Source organism: Taeniopygia guttata, chromosome 1, assembly GCF_048771995.1.
Source record: "Taeniopygia guttata chromosome 1, bTaeGut7.mat, whole genome shotgun sequence".
NCBI classification, from domain to species: Eukaryota; Metazoa; Chordata; class Aves; order Passeriformes; family Estrildidae; genus Taeniopygia; species Taeniopygia guttata.
Window position 1 is genome coordinate 69,098,521 of NC_133024.1, and position 17,561 is coordinate 69,116,081.

At 35.5% G+C, this 17,561-nt stretch overlaps 1 protein-coding gene and 1 non-coding gene across 2 annotated transcripts in view; both read left to right on the forward strand.

Annotated features, from left to right (window-relative positions):
- Positions 1-17,044, forward strand: part of MIPEP (mitochondrial intermediate peptidase) — a 64,934-nt gene extending 47,890 nt beyond the window's left edge. Inside the window, exons 17-19 of the mRNA XM_002191604.7 lie at positions 9,079-9,200; positions 10,005-10,078; positions 16,803-17,044. Of these exons, the coding sequence (XP_002191640.5) occupies positions 9,079-9,200; positions 10,005-10,078; positions 16,803-16,897 (291 nt within the window). The 3' untranslated portion in view covers positions 16,898-17,044. The remainder of the gene's footprint in view (positions 1-9,078; positions 9,201-10,004; positions 10,079-16,802) is intronic.
- MIR2979-1 (microRNA mir-2979-1) lies at positions 11,686-11,772 on the forward strand. The gene has a single exon (NR_048988.1). It is a non-coding gene; the product is annotated as a microRNA mir-2979-1 (primary transcript).
- Positions 17,045-17,561: the final 517 nt, after the last annotated feature.

The window sequence follows — 17,561 nt, forward strand, 5'->3', positions numbered from 1 at the left end:
TGCTAAAAAGAACTCAGTGGGAGAAAAAGCCTGTATATCTGACTGTCTGAGAAAGGGAGGTTATTAGAAAAGTAAAAGCCATATAAAAGTGTGAAAAACAGAATGCAGGGTAAGTTCTAATGAGCCAGAAGTAAAACTATGGAAGTTTCAAGCAGCTTAGAAACCAAACCCAGCAATAATAATTAAAAACAATGCATCAAAATGAGGAAGGCTGCCAGATATTTGCTGGAACTGGAACATAGCTAAGTATGATGATTCAAAAGACATTATGTAGTTATCCAAGAGACTGAACCAAGGATACAAACCATCCTGATGCAAAAAAGGTTTGGCAGTAAAGGACCAAGCCCTTTAAAACTTTATTAAGATAATAAAAAGTAGAAATCGTTATATGACTGGAGGTAATTACTTAAAGAATGCAAGAATTCAGAACAAAAAAAGCTAGTTTCTCTACTTGCAATTGGCTGAGTTGCCAATTGCAAGTAGAGAAAGTAATAGAATTCCAGAATTACTCAAGAAGTAAGAGGAGAGTGGGAGAAAGAGCAACAATAAATGTCAGAGAAAGCAGTGGTATTCTATTCTACCTCAACATTTTTTGAACAATAAGTGAATTTTGATTAGGTAAGTAATACATGCAATTTTTGAGATGGATTAAAACAGTAGTGAGATTACAGAATAAAATAGAATAATATATTAGATGTAATCAGATTGTCAGAATATTTAAGCTTGTCAGAACAGTCAATTACTTGGAGGAATTATCACTCAAAAACACATGAAAAACTAGTAGTGTTATGATAACTGATCTTATGAAAGGAGAACTTGGGAACTGTAGACTAATTGCTCAGATTTTGTCACTCAACAAGTAGTAGAAGCAATTATTAAGCAGCTCCAAAGTACCTTGAGAACAGTCAAGTGAGCAAAATAACCCCAGTTTTGTTAATAACTGCCTCTTGATTGATCTTGGAAACAGGATGTAAGTAATTGATAGCATAACTATGCGTAACAAGCTTTCTAACAGTTGCAAACCGTAATTGTACAACCAAACTGTAGATGTGGATGAGTCGACACACAGAAAACCTGCTGACAAAGCAGGTGGAAGCTTAGTTTCAGACAGGAACATTTTAAGTGGGCATCACCAGTAGCCTGTCCAGATTGGAAACATGTACTATGAGAAAGGTTAAGGAAATCCAGTGTTGGGCTAGCAAAGAGAAATTTATATGAGCACACATGAATGGTATTGAAAACCTTTATGAAAAAATTATTTGGAATTGAGGCTGTGATTATTTGTTTCTTATTAATGAGAAAATAGTGGGAGAGGAAAAATAATGTAATTTATAGCAAATGTGACTATGGGTACTATCTAATCTTTTCAAGTATTGTTAACTTTTTCCCTCATTTGTTGAAGAGGGAATCAGGAACCCAGTATGTCTTGCATCTCTCTTATAGGCAGTTGTAAAGAAACCACTGTTGTAGATCACAGAGACATAAGTTTCATAGTAAAGCAAGATAGCCTTCATAGAGGAGGATGGCTTTTCCACTTCTCCCTCTGCAGTTACGTGAAAGGTACTGATGTTGTTCATATTGCACTTCTTTGAGTTTTGAAGAGAGATGAAGTCATATGTTATTATTCAACCCCTTGAAGTTTGTGTAACCCCTTCAAGGTAATTTTTTACCTTGCCATGTTGAAAACTAAAGTTGTTTATACAGAGTGCAAGTCCCTGGATTAGTTTTCATATGAGCCTTTTCAAAAGTATACTGTAAAATCAAGTTGAAGAGTCTGGGTCTGAGGAAAAGATTAATAAAGGAGTGCACAGTGAACTCTGGGGAAGTGATAGTTCTATAAATAATTAATAGCTAAAAGCCATTTCAAGAAGATTGGTGCCCTGCTGAGGTCAGTATTAAAGTAGATGCTGGGACTTTCAAAAGCTCTTAAAGTCACCTTTCAGGGTTTGTTTAGGTTTCTGTCTTTGTGGAGTTGAGTTCATTTTATGATAAAGAAAATGCTGATAGCAAATACTGTGAAGATTTGTTTTCCAGTGGTTGTATGACACTATTCACTGGGCAACTATCTACAGCAGTAGAGTGTTTACAGATATCGTAAGATATGAAGCACTTTTAAGGAAATTCTTTTGCCAAGTGTTAGCCCCCTGAAACTCAAACATACTTTAGTGATAGCGTTTGCCATATTTACCATGTGGTAAACCATGTTAAGGAGCAGTGCAAGAAGCAGTTGCATACATCTCCTGTTAAAATTCTGAATATATTTAGACGTATTGTACATATATATGAAAGCATAGATAGCTTTATCCAGTTTGATATACTTCTGTTTTCATGGCTCACATGTTCTTTTTCCCCCCTGAGATTGCACAACTGGAGCTATATTTGACAGTGATAGATACAACTACCTCATTGCCATAAACACAGCCTAGAGAGTCTGAAATGAAATTTTCTTCAAGTGCAGTGGTGGACTGTCCTTTCTATGAAAAGTCAAAACAGAAAAGACAGAGGAACTATTAGCACCCTTGCTTCACAGGAGGTGGCTGAGATGGGGTGAATGTAATTTCTTTAAATTCACACTGCACTTGTGGCAGATTAAGGGTTAGAGTCATGATCATTTCTAAATGACTCTAGTAAAAGATAGTAAATAAACAGTACTGTAAACAGGTAGTGATTTCATCTTCCAGTGTTTGTTCAGATACTTTACTTTTAATTAGATTAAGTTGTACTTGCAAATATATTTTGCAGTTACCGTGTTGCTTAAAGTATTTCTTGATTTTTGTAAGCAATGGTTATTTTAAGCAATGTGCATTATGTTTATTTTAAAATAATAGGTCAGTACTTAAGATTAGGTTTAATTGGAAAAGTAGTGTAAAATATTTGGGCTTCAGTGCAAGTCTGTACCCAAAGGAAATAGTGACCTGATTCTGTTTATCTCAGGCTTATGAATTTAAAGCTTAGGCAATAATAGAAAGTGATAATTATAACTGAAAAGGGGTATTGCATGTGTATGTATATCTGTGTAGAATTGCATGGTATGACATGAAAGATTTATTTAGAAATTATGTGTTTTCAAATTTCTTATATTTTACTTCAAAGACTAGCTATAATGTTTACAAGTAACACTTGTCCAAACAAGATCAGTTAAAGGACACAATAAAGAATCCATTTTCATTTTTCTGTTTCTTTTGAAGATTTGAAGCAATGCAAATCATACATACAGATTTTTTATGTCAGTGTTCTTTATTATGACCCACATCTCCTTCCCTCAGTCCGTTTCTGGGGAGAAGAGGATATAGAGTAAATAGTTTTCAATGATTTTGCTATCAGCAGCTCAAATTCATGAATAGTTTATAAATAAAAAAGAAATATTTTTCTTTAAGCAATTCAAAGACCATATGGTATGTATCTAGAATCACCTAAGTGGTTAATTGCATGTTAAATTCCTTTCCTCTTCCTTAGTGTAAACAACTGCAAAAATATTTACATTTCCTGCCTTGCTAGATTTATTTATCATTTTATAATAAAAACACGGAAGTGTTATAAATTGAAATCTTAATCTCTTGCTTTACTCACTTTCTGAAATGTCAACGGTGTCTCTGGTTTGGTTTACTTTGTGTTCTCTCCATTCCTAACACAGAAATGCACAGCACTGGAAAACTGAAGAGTACTGATCTTAGGCAAGTTAGAGGTGCAGCACAAGATGAGGTTTCTTGAAATTAATTTTCTGTTACTCTAAGCAAGATTAGAAACTGCAGGAAAGAAAGTGGTTCTTTATTGCATTTTATAATTATTGTGAAACTGCAGAAGAATGATGTTATTCTATAAAACTTAGAGGGGTTGAGGTCAAAAATGCAGACTGTAAGTTGACTGAGCAAGCTGCTGCTGACCTATGGAGAGAGTTGTTTCTACAGTCAGGCAGTGCTACAGCTTTTCTCTAAAGGTAGCTGCTGGCACAAACAGTTTGCAAACTTTGCACTCTGATACTCATCAAACCATTTCAAAGCACTGGCCAAAGTGTGCTTATCTGCATGGCAGAGCAGCGTTGGCCTGGATTTCCGCTGGTGCTGCTAAACCTCGGCCTCAGCAGAGGGAATAGCCTGTGCTGATTCCCACTGACCGCCCTTCTTTCCTGGCTCCCAGGAACCAGAGCCTGCAGCTTCCCCTTGCCCCACCAGAGTTATCCACCCCTGCTGACAGCTAAATTCAAGGGCTTTAGAAGCAATAATGTCAAGTGAGTGCCAGACACAAGGGGTTCTCCACCCAGTAGTCCCTGAAGGAGATAAGTTGGCTGCTCCTTTGTTGGGTTTCCTGCCAGTATAAGATTTTAATTAGGAAGGGGGAGAGCACCAGATATCATCTCCATGAAATATTGTTCTTCATGGAAACAATTCAACAATTTGCTTATTGATGTAATTATTGTAACACAGTTTTTGTGATTAGAAGTCTTAAATGACAAAAGTACTCCCCTTAATTTAGTATTGGGTGTTTCAGGTTCTCACTCGTGCTTTTTGTTTTAAGATGCAAAGCAAAATAGACATAAATCTACTTTAAAGTACCTAAAGTCACAGCAGAAACTGCTGGAAGAACGTCCAAGCAATAGACAAGTATTTCTGTAGGATGTCTTTTCAAATATGTAGTAGGATTTTGTAGCACTCATTGCTGATGAAATTACTGGAACCCTCCAGAATGATGTTTACCCACTCAACCAAAATCTAGCTTAGTATATATTAAGATACCTACAGATTTTCTTCCAATTTTGTCTTTTTGACATCACATATAAAATTTTTTATCAGTATATTTTGTGTGACAATATTAACAATTCTAAATTTAAAATTCAAATAATTGAATCCTAAAGTAATGTAGCCTGCAAAATAGTTTGGTTTAACTGATCCTACCATATTGTTAAAGTGAATGAAGGGGCTTAACTTTTGAATAGAAGATTGAAGGTGTAGTAAATTATTCAAATTTCTTCTAAAGCAGTAATCCTATCCTCTCAAAAGATAACAGGTTAAATATTCTGTCCTCTACTATAAAGGAGGTCTATGTGACTAGTTTGGGCAAGACACATAGTTTAAGGTAGCTAAAGTAAAATGAACTGAATTTTACACGAAGAATATATTCTACAAGGACTTCAAAAAAAGTCCTGATAAGGTGTGAGAATACAAAAGTATCAGTAAGGTATTTTTGTTTTTACATGATGGGGTGGAAAGCCATTGCACATGGAATTTTGGAAATTATTCAGACATGCTTATAAGAAAAGATTGATAATGTTGGTGGAAAAAAAAAAAACTGTTTAATAACAGCAGTGGATCAGTCACACACCTTTATTGCAGTCTGTTGTGCTGAATAAAAAGCAGGCATGAACATGACCTGTGGATGGCATATTATCATAACCCATGGGCGATGCTGTAAAATGCACTGTTTTATAAACTGCTGGAATGAGTTCATGGAACTTTTTGAAGTAAGCAATTACTTGCAGTCTTCATTAACTTTCTAGCTGCTTACCAAAAATATAACATTTAATAAGGAGAGTGCCCTAGTTCTACATGTCTAGCCTTTTCCTTGTCCAAAAGGGAATTTGATATGTCCTTTTTTTTTTAATGAAGAAATGACTCCTTGTTGGGAATAACACAAGAAATCAAGTCATCATATAGCTGAATTTTTTAAAATGGAGAAATGGAGTTTTATGCTACAAGGTCAATCATTTAGTTTTAAATATTTGTGATAATTTTTAATGTCTCTTTTTTGGTGATAAATACTTTAAAATGTTATTTGTGATAATCACCCCGATGAGAGAGGGTGTCTTTTTATTCATCATAGACCTTTTTAATGGAGCAGCCTATATATTCTTGTGGGTTTTGACCATGTTATTGCCTAGGTCATAATCTCTGTATGAAGTAGGAGGAGAGGAAAAATTTTTTTATGTGGGCAGGTAGCACCTTGTGAATGAAGATAGAGGATGGGTGTTCTAATGTTTAAATATATTTTTATAGGTAGCTAAGTCCAGTCTTGAAAAGTTAATTGTTAGGACAAAATAGAATCAGAAATGTACTTGAATAATGTAATGGGTTCTGGGTAATATTGAAGATTGGGAGTTCTGGATCAGGAACTTTGTGTGAGGACTGGGACAAAAGTAGTGACAGGAAATTATGAAATGATAGAGTTATTCATGCTCTAGAGTGGAGAAAATCTGATTTAAAAAATAATTTAATTCAGGCTTCAAATTTCAGTAGGGAATAGCAGTGTTTGTTATTGCTTTTCCTTTACTGCTGTTTGCAGTGGAAAACAATCTTAGTTTCAGTTGGACTCATCCTCCATTTCTGTTTCTTGTTTTAGATACTGTCCTGCTCCAAATTAATTTTTAAAATTTCCACTTCATCGTATTTTCAAGCCTCTCCAGATGCAGTGAGGGAGATGAGCAGTGTTATTCCTTGGTCTTTCTGTACTTTCCTTTTCTCTTATGAACAGAAACAATGTGACATTTGTTAGTAAAGCTTAGCAAAGACAAGGTCAAACAAAATTGAGCAGGGGGTACTGAGGCCATTTTAGGTGCAGACTTTGAAATCAAGCTTTTGGTCTTGGACAGATTGCTAAGAAGTTGTTCTTTTCTCCTTGCTTAATTGTGATACAGAGTTTCAACAAACCAAATAAATGGAATAGTTGATCAACCTGGAAATTCAGATGAGCTGGTTTAGGTGCAGACCATTAACTGCTGAGAGCATTTGAGTGAACAGTGTAATCTGAGGTTTCGAGGAAGACATACTGTCTTAGTTACAGCTTATATGATTATCAAAGTAATTCCTTTCTGATGGGGGAGGTAGAAATATCCTTCACTATGCCAAACACCTGGAAATTATTTCTGTTTGTAGCCTAAAAACCATTTCTAAGTATGTGAAACCAATTCATCAGTGAAGTTTTCCACATTCCAGAGAGAGAGTAGAAACTTCTAATCATAACTTTAAAAACTTATTATAAAAGGAACTGACATGTTTTCCTGCTCAGTCTTCTAAAAATGTAGTCTCTCTGCTCTGTTTCAAAATATGCTTTTAGTTTAATGATTATGGTTATAATTAAGGGACTAGTTAGAAAAACTACAGCTATAAAGTATAAACATGGCAACCAAAGTACCTTTCCAAGCAAAGAGGAGACTCTGTCTGAGGTGGATGTTGTAACACACTTGCATTACAATAAGATACAGTACAGTGCTTTACCTTAAAGAGAAAAAGTTTCTTTTTAAGTATTTGTACCATGCATCAAGACTCATTGGAAAATTGAAGACTGAAGATCTTTTTTCATCTCATTTAACCTTGCTACTTGTACTTTAGTTGTGTAGGTCACCAGTACAGGCTCAAGTGCTCACCCATGGCAAATTCCATTTGTTTTGGGCATCTGCCTTAGGGTGGAGGTAACCATCTTGTAAAAAGTAGTTTTTGAATGGCTGAACTACAGCTAGCTTTGAGAACTTAATTTGTACATGTTGCTCAGGAAAGGTAGCGCAGCTAGCAACTTGTTTGAACTACTTTAGATTATGAGGTACCGTTTGTTCCTTTTTCTTTTAAGAAAAAAAGACAAAGTAAAAACCAAATACTTGCTTTTTCCCTCCCTTTCAGTTGGTCATTTTTTTTGGAATACACATACATCTTTTTGGGTAATGGAGAATAAGATAATAATCAGGACTTTCTTGAATAAAGAAGTATAGTTTATTTCAGCTGTAAAAAAGGAGTTTGTTAACTACCATGTGCTGAAGAATCACAAACACAAATAGTTTTGGAAAATTATATATGTTCTTTCACTTTTTTGTTTGACTTCATCAGAATTTCAGCCATTTACTGTAGGATAAGAACCAGCATCTCAGAGCCCATGGATTTAAATTTAAAACATCTGTTATACTACATTATTGTTCATCTTTTAGTACTTCTTTGAAACTCCATTTTTTATAGTACCTGCAAAAATCATGACAACAGACATATTGCAAGAACGTTAAGAGTTTCAACTTTGGATAGGAGGGCAAATAAGATAGGGCACTTGTTTTCTCCATGGAGTTTCCTCAGAGCCAAAGGGCAAAGGAAGTTTCATACTCCTTTCTTCCTACAGTTGTCCATTCTCATTTCAAAAGCTTTGTCCAAATCTGTTGGGAAACACCATTTCAGTTTGGACCTACTTGCTTTACACATTATGCTGGAGAGGTGAAATTTTCATCCCTGGAGACTTTAGATAGAGCCCTGAGAAATCTCTTCAAAGCTGGCTTTGCTTTGAGTGAGGATTGGACCAGATGGCTTTTGGAGATCTGTCACAATTTAAATTATTCTTTTGCAGTCAGGAAAATAAAAAGAAATAAGTATTTTGATTGCTGTGAAGATAATGCTGATAGTTTTGATTTTCTTTGCTAAGAAATCATAAGGAAACAGTCAACACTAAACAGCATTAAACAAAAGTCTATCCTCACTTGAATGAGTCACTATGCGAAGTAAGAGTACATAAATGAATAGCTATATAATTGTGGACTATAATCTGCTATATATACACGCATTTAAAAATGTGCAGACAAATCTGTGAATTATGGCATTGCATGTGGATGGAATTTGTGTACCTCTAAGATGATTACCACATGGAAAGCTGTATTTTTATAGCGTTAAACACAAATCACTATTATCATTTTGTTTCTGACAAAAGTTATAAATTGAACTTTTCTGAGTGTGAGACTGCACTTACCCACATGAAAAATTATAAAATATTGTGTTACTTATAACAAGGTAATTGTGGATTTTGTTCAATACCAGTAGAACTACGCAGCTATTATCAAATATGAGTAATTTATTTTCTCCCCTTCTGATCCTGTTATATATAGTTTCCATCCTGATGATCAGTGTATTGGATGTACAGCATTTAGATTGAAAAATGCTGCTTCTGATAAAGGATTGTTCATTGTGGAATTTATTTGTGGTGGCTATTTTTTTTTTACTTTATTTTTTGTTTGTCATTATTAGGATCAGGTTTCTTCCATCATACATAAGAAAATGTTGAACAATAAAAGGAATTCAAAAGATAACATGGGGTTTGGATTCTTCTTATTTTTTACAGGCCTGGCAGCTGCGATTCAGTCACCTTGTGGGCTACGGTGCCAAATACTACTCCTACCTCATGTCCAGGGCTGTTGCTTCTATGGTGTGGAAACAGTGTTTTGCTCAGAACCCATTTGATAGGTAAAAACAGAAATGTTAAATAGAATGAAATGCTAGTTGCTTCTGAAAAACATGAAACAAATTAGGTTTGGGCTTTTTTGACACAAATTAGTTTTTAGTCTTTTTCTTGATTCTAAGAGGACTACAAAGCAGGAAATAGAGATATACACACACACATATATATATATACACACACACACATGTATATCTGCGTATATATATACACTTTGGGTCATATTCATTGGTGCAAAAAAATTGTGTTGGTGTTGTAGAATACAGGTGTGTCAGTTGGGAGGCACTGAAATCCCTATTTAGGTGTAATTAGAGAGCTTGAAATTCATAGATGCCTAATGACTTGTAATTTTCTATTGAAATCAAAGCAACTGTGGGTATTAAACAAGTTTCATGTCACCAACTTCAAAGCTCAGTAGAGCTATCCTAGTCATTTTGCTTTGTGAAATTAAAAAAGCAAATTGTGAGGTCACAGATTGTAAGCATTCTTACACTTATGCTGAATGTTCAGGACATTGTAACAGAGCAACTTTTACCTTTGGCACAATGAAGCCTGAAATGTTGTTTGCAAATTAACTTCTATAAGTACCAACACACACTTATATGAATAAAATTTGTCTAGTTCAGTTCCTCATAGTGGGAATTTTAAAATGTAATTTGATTTTGAGGAGGCAGCATGGCATCAGCCATTGTTTTGGGGTGGAAAATTTTATTTGGTCTCTGTCTGAGTTCTGTAGAAATGCTAGAAGCAAACTTGAGTAAAGGCTGGACAGGTTGTGTTTGCAGATGGCTCTAACACCTGTGTTTCTCCAGGGCAATGGGGGAGCGCTATCGTAGAGAGATGCTGGCACACGGCGGTGGAAAGGAGCCCATGCTGATGGTGCAAGGTAGGAAATAAATTATATCTGTTCTATTCCCCTGCAAAAGGAAGGAACTTCAACTAACTGCATTTCCCAACTTGCTGTTTTTACTTTTAATTATGATGTTCACTGGATTTATGAAAGAAAAATTTAAGTGGACTGGTCATCACCTTTTTATCATAGTCAGTAGAACTCCTTGTGGAGTACACACAGCTGGGCTGAAGTGTTGGAAAAATTTGTATTACAAGGCTGCCTAAAGAATTCAGAATAAACTTGAAGGAAGATAGATTATATCATTTATTGGATACAATAAAGTAGTAACTTTTCCATACATGGAATTAATAAAATGTCTGGTTATTTTGTGGAGAAGTTGAACTTGTTTTGGCCACATCATTTCAGTGTCATCAAAATATCTTTGGCTGTATCAGTACTTCGAGTGTACATTATTTTCATGAAATGCAGCTCTGACAACTATAATAAACACAATTCATTATTCATCTCACTACCAATATTTGCCTTTGGAATCTGGAAAATAGCTTTTAAAAATCATTCATGCCCACAGCAAAAATACTCTATGTGTTCATACTTTAAAAAATAATGCCAGGAGAATGAAACAAGTTAGAGAAACGGTTGACTTTATCTCAAATCTATGAAATCAGGGTAAAGACTTGCCTCTGTAATGTTGCAGAATTCACACCAAACATTATTTTTGCTGTTCCTTACGTGAGCACTTGCTAAGTCCTGGCACATCTTTCAATTTTCTCTGAAATTCTTAGTATTAAGAATGAATATTAATTCACTGGCCTCTGTTCACTCCATTTTAGCAGACTGGAACTTGTGGGACTTTTTTCTACAGATAAGGAAGACAGTGGTAACATGTCTGTATTTCATCATGAGATTGGCACGGTTTCATGACTGGAGCATTTCAATTCTTTGACCTATCTGTTTATATTTGAGGCCATGACCTCTGCTGTCCTTAGACTCATCGTATATTAAGCAACTCTCTATTCTTTAGGTTGTCTATTTACGGTTCCGATCTACAGGGTTACTTTTCATTCAGTATGACTTCCCAAACTTACTTCTCTTTACTGTTCTTGAAGAGTTTGTGTTTGTAACCTTGAAAAACTGTAGCCCAGAACTGTGGAATTTGCAAGACAGGAATGTGCATCTTTGCAAGCATATCCAGTTTTTACTTTGTAAATCATATGGTGGACAAAGAAAAAGTGTTTTTAAACACCAGATACACTTTTGATCTCTTTGTGCGATATACTCTTTATTTTGCTGAACATGGGATTTTCCTGGAATGTTCTGGAAACTATGTTGAAGTTGCTGGCAGTATGCTTCCATGAATCAAGTACTATTTAAATGAAGTTTCAAAATTCATCTGTGGATGGTGTTACAGAAAAACTGTGGAAGTAAAACTATCTTTCCCCCTTGCATGTGATAGGATCTTATGGGAAAAAGTGTCAAAGGGCTCACTGAGGTCCAAGGAGGTGATGTGCGCTTCTCTCCTCTTTTCTGCCAGGCCAGTTATTTCATCATATAAAATTATCAAGTCATTTAATCATGCCTTTGGTGAATCCATGGTGACTATTCCTGATTATTTTGCTGTTCATAAGTCTGAAAACGGTTTCCAGGATTAGCTGGTCCAGAACCTTTCAAGGGACTGAAGTGAGACTGACCAGCCTCAGTTCCTTGGGTTCTGCTGCTTGCTTTTCCTGAAGATAGACATGACTTTTACTTTTTTCCAGTCTTACAGTGCCTCTCCTATTTTAATACATTGCTGAGAGTTTCCTAGCAATGCCATCTGCTAGCTCCCTTAGCGCTGAGAGGTGCATCCTGCCAGGGCCTATGGGCTTGTTTATGCCCAGTTTTCTTAAGTGTACCATGATCTAATCCTCTTCCATCAAAGATACACCTTCTTTGCTTCAGATTATCTCCCTGGCCACTTTTGTATTCTGAATTTCACTTTTACACTGTTTATACAAAAATCCTAACTGATATTCAGGATCGTAAAAATAACCAGTGTTTATCAGCAGATTCTTTGTGCATAGCATGATGTTCATTTGTACACGGTAAAAATAAGAAACCTAACAAACGTGCTTGAACGACTCCCTGAAGAATGAAATCAGGGTGACTCAGGTGTTTTGACAAGACAATAACTTGATTGCTGATTTGGGATTATTGGAAGCTAAATCATAGAACACACCTGATGAAAAAAGTTATATTTGTACTTGATTGGTCTGTATTTCGTACAAAAAATGAGAATTTATGGAGAAAAGTAGGAATAATCCAATTTGTTTAGGTTTAATGAGCTGATTCCTCTTGCTGCTTTTTTTCATTATCAGTATTTCAGACTACTTGATTTCCGTCTCCTGTTGGTTTCCATCAGTTGCAAAACTCTGCTCTCATAGCAAATAACAAAACATATCTGGTTAAAGACAGATTCCACTTTAAAGCTTGTTGATTTTACTCCTCTTCACAGAAACAGTCCAGAATCTGTGCTAACTAGTGCCCTATTTCATAAAAGTTCTTTAGGTTGTTATTTCAGGTGTTTTTTATATGAGCTTGCACATGTCTGGCTTTCGGATGCTCATCTGCAGCCTCACCCTTGAAGTGTTTCCATACCTCATTAGGAAGTTAGCCATGTTCATTGGCTGTTTGATAGCAGCTTACTTCACAAGCACATTTCATTTATGCAGTTTCTTTGTTATGATTTTCTTCTCAGAAGCTATCTATTGTTTTTCTTTTGTGTTTGGATATGACCCGAGCTTTTAATCTTTTTCCAATATGATTCCATAGATGTACTGATTAGGAAAGATAAAGCATCTGACCTGTGGAGCTGCTCACAAGGTTCCTGTTTGAACTAGTCTTTAATTAGGAAACACAATATACTTTTTGTTGTTGTTGTTGTTTGCATTTGATTCTCTTGGTATTTGTTTCCTTTAAAAAAAACCAAAATCATAGAGGTTTTTTGAAAACTTTTTAAACATTTTCTGAAATGACCCGTTTTATGTTACCCCTTTGATATTCAATTAAATACAGAAATAGTCAAAATACAGATATCAGAAGCATTGAAAATTGGTGGATGGTGTTTTGTCCAAGAGGCTTAATTTTTCCTTAGAGAAAAAGTATGTTTTGAGAAGAACTTGATTCCTCTGACATTTTGTGTTGACTATGTGGCTCTTGCATATTTTCTGCTTCCTAGGACTACATGGCATTAGGGATTGCAGATTCCTTTAAAGTTACATAACCCAGGTGTCCCTTCCAGGTCCAGTTGTGTCTGGTTGCAGGTCTGAACAAGATTCAGGTGTGCACCATTCCTCCCTCTCTCCCTTGGCACTCTCTGACTGGAAAGAAACCAGGTGCATAGGCAGAAAGTGAATTGCAGTGTGAAAACTACCGGGTTGGATGTTTTGGGAACTAAGAGCATGGAACATATCTTGGAGTGCACTTCTGCAGCCTTGGTGCAGTTACATTGCATGTGGGGCTACTGAAGATGTCCTTGTGAGGTTATGTTCTGGCTTTGTTGATGCTGTGTTGCATTGCAGACAGTCATACTCAGCTCTGTGCCTACATGGTAACCAAACCAACTGACTGTATTTATATAAACATCCATTTGCTCCAATGCTGTTTGAAAATTTGCTTTTCCGTGCCTCAGATCGTACTTCATGGAGTAATTAGAAATTGAAGAGGCTGAAAAATTCTTCATAATGATTGTACATCTCTTTGAAAGTGTAAGAAGTATGCATAAATCCTAGAAGGTGATGTGAACAGCAACATATGTTAGCTCAAACTACATGGACCCAAAATAATTAGTGTTCCAGGGGGCCAGAGGCCAAATTTTGCCACAGGCTTTGTTCTTCTCTCAATTTTCAGTGATTGTAGGTTATAGCTAACCATCTCTCAAAAGGGTGTGGTTAACCACAGTGCTGTAATGTGAAAGAAACTTCAAAGCAGCGAAGATAAGCTATGCAGTTGCCTTAGGCTTGGGAGAGACTGAGCTGAAATAGGAATTGGGCTGAACATATTAAAATACACTCCTAAATTTGAAAACTGCAACCATCAGACCTTGTGGACATCTTACTAAACCATTTAGACTGAAGTGCTGAGTACTTACACTATATCAAAGCTGATCTTGCTTTGATATATTTTAATGGGGTTTGAAGAGAGACGTGACCACTCTTTAGCACATCAGTGTAGAGTAAGAGGTTAAAACACAGAAATACAATCATTGCCTGTTTCTTTTGGAGCTGTCTTACTCTAAAATCTGTAGTTATTTATTTAATGGGGGCATGATCATTTCACTACAGTAGGAGTTCTTTAGCAATGACCTCAGTTACTCTTTATCCCTTCTTTGCAAAATCAAAGTCTGCTGGTGTCTGCTTTTGATGTCAGTGTTGGGAAAATAGGAGTGCACTAAACTACTAATGCAAAAAACCTGAAATCTGTTTTTATTGTCAAAAGCTGGAACTACTGGATCGGAGGTCAGTTGACATCACCATTGCCAGAATGATTTTAGAATCTCCTACATATTTAAAGCAAACTTGGTTGTAATAAATAAATAAAATTTGTAACAAGTTTCAAGTGATATTTGATAAGACTGTATTCAGCTGCACTAAAATACATCCAAGTATATTGTAATTAATTATATTTCTCTTGTTCATTTTGTAATATTGAGGGTTGGAATGTTTTTGTTATGATTTGACATTTTTATGTAAGAGGGGAAATTAAATCTCCTTGAAAGTTTGAAGATAACTCCAGCTTCAGTTTCTTGTCTTCTGCCTGTCATTATACTGTTGGCTCTTGGTTTTTTCCACTGTAATGATAATAGGAAGAGTAATTGTTAGTGTGTCAAAGAATTGGCTGAACATCATCCAGACTGGCTGTTTTTTATAAAGTCAGTATTGGAAGTGGAGTTTTATATAATGGGGCTAATGGGTTATGTCTCTTATGGCCATCTTTATGTAGCAACTGTGCAGTATTTAGTCATCTCTCCAATACTGATGATATCTGGTGAAAAATGAATGACCTGTGTTCCAGTGGGCTGCTATCCCTCTCACCTTCTTAAGGCACTCTCTCCTCTTCTGTGAAAACAGAAAATATCCATTTAACTGGAATTTTTCAGGGAGCAAATATGTGTGTTCCCCAGCCAGGAACCTGAGAGAGGGAGTCTGCAAGAGGCCACGTCTCTCTGGGGAGCTCAGATCAGTAGCTGGCTATCTGCACACATCTGTTTCTCAGCCCAGCACATAGCAAGCCATTTTTCATTGTGACCTACAAATAATTCCACCATGATTTTTCTAACATTAGAGTAGATGACAAGTTTACCAAGTACTTGGAAATACTAATTCTGTTCTCTTTCATTTTGAAAATAGCTTGATGCAAAGTTATTTTAACAGCATTTTAGTTAATCTATATATAGTGTGAGATTTGTTTTCCTTTTAGTGCTTGCTATTAGTCTACTGGGCCATGGCAGTTTGTGTTGACACTTGTAACGTGTTTAAATCACACTGAAATGGAATTCTGTAAGGTCTTAGCAAGAAAATTCTTTTTGGCTGCTCACTTCAATTTACTTTGAGCTGGCCTGTTTCCTGATGGGTTTTGAATCATTGTGTCATAGTAAAAGATTATAGTATTTTTGCAGCATGCAATTATAATTTCCACCAAAAGCAAATATTGTTGAGGATGTGAAAGAATATAAATTTATGTTCAGTAGGTACACTGATCAGAAAGGGTAGAACAAGGTTATATTTACATTGGCATATGCCAGAAAGATCACTTCAAAGAAATACAAAGATTAAATTTTACATTATTTGGCTGTTGTGCTGTGTTTTTTTTTGGTTTTTTTTTTTTTTCTGGTAGAAGTTATGCAGTAAATTTTCATGTGCAGTCTTGAAAATGTTAATAACAGTGAAAAGACCAACTGAATGTGGTGTTAAGTACAAAGAAACATCTGAAAATAATTTAAAGGATAAATAAATAATTTAAAGGGTGGCATGGGTCTCATGCCATCTAAAAATTCAGATTCTGGAGAGGAAGGGGTGAAATTTTTAGCTTCTCTGTTTATAGAATTACCTGATGAAGTACTTGGGCATGATTCTAATTCATTATGCCAATTTTCATGTCTGTTATCATGTAGCCAAGTGCTACAGGTAACAGATGCAGTAATTTAAATTCTTAAGAAAAGGTAAGTCCTAGTACTGAAAAAAAAATAGCAAAATTAGAACTGCATTATGCTAAAAATGCTTTTGTTTATGTCTCGTGCCTTGTCAAAAATTCCAGCTGTAGCTGTATTTTGTTTTAATGCTAAATTAAAATGGTTCTAAGGTGTGTGTAATGCTTTGAGAAAATACATTTTTTTTCTGGCTTGGTCAGAACTGAGACTTAGCAGATAAGGATTTATATACCTGCTCAATCACTAATTTGTTTCAGTCATTAAGGAATGACTGAGGCTGCGGTTACATTGCTTTAAAACAGATATAATTCCCTGCTTAAAGAAGGTCTTAATGACAAAAATCATTTAACATTCTTGAAACCTGTCAATTCTGTGAAAATGCGTAACAGGTATCTTGAAGAAATTAAATAATCCTTCTGCACTGTAATTTTATTTTTTTTTGACAAAGAAATCTGATAGCTGTTTCTGTTGTATAGCAACATTCAAAGTTAGTTAGCAGTAAGTGCTATCACTGACAAAGCTGTCAAGGTCATAGCATCCTGATGAAAAGTGTCTTGTCTTGCTTTTTTGTAGGTATGCTGCAGAAATCCCTTTCAGTTGAAGATTTTGTGGATGCCCTTGTTTCAGACTTAGACCATGACTTTGAAACATTTATCATGGACTCATAACAGCAGAACTGAATTCTTTTAGGAAAGATTGTGTATGTCTTCATAATTGTGGATAAAATATTGTTGTAACTGGTTTTGCTTTTTGGTGAATACTTTTAGAGTTTTACTGTTCATGTTGATGGAATGGTAATAAATACTTTCATTGGATCACCTGGTTTAATTTATGACAATGACTGTTTTCCATTGCATAGGAGATTAAGCATGAATCTGGGATGCAAATTCTCTAGCATGGTCTGTTAGAAAATTTTATCTTGTTGGAAGAGAGTAAATGGAAATTGAACTCATCTTAGGGGTGACTGGAGAGGTTTGAAAGGTCTTTTGGTACATGCATTGATTCACTATTAGGGTTTACCTCTTGATGTTATGGTCCAGAACTGCTCACAAAGGTCTTTCTCACATGCTCATGGATTTTCTTTAACTTTGTTTAACCACATATTTTGTAGGAGTCCTGCATTGATGAAGAGCAAATTGTGTTTGAAAGGGAAAATTAGAAAGAAAGAAACTAGGAGGTGTATTTGAGATGGGGAAGAGAAAGATGAGAGAGGTAAATCTGTGGTCCTACTGGTCTGTAATGGAAAATTTTAGGTGAGGGAGAAAGAGATATGTTGCAACACATAAAAGAGACAAAGGAGTAAAATAGATAACCTACAGATTATCTGGTCCC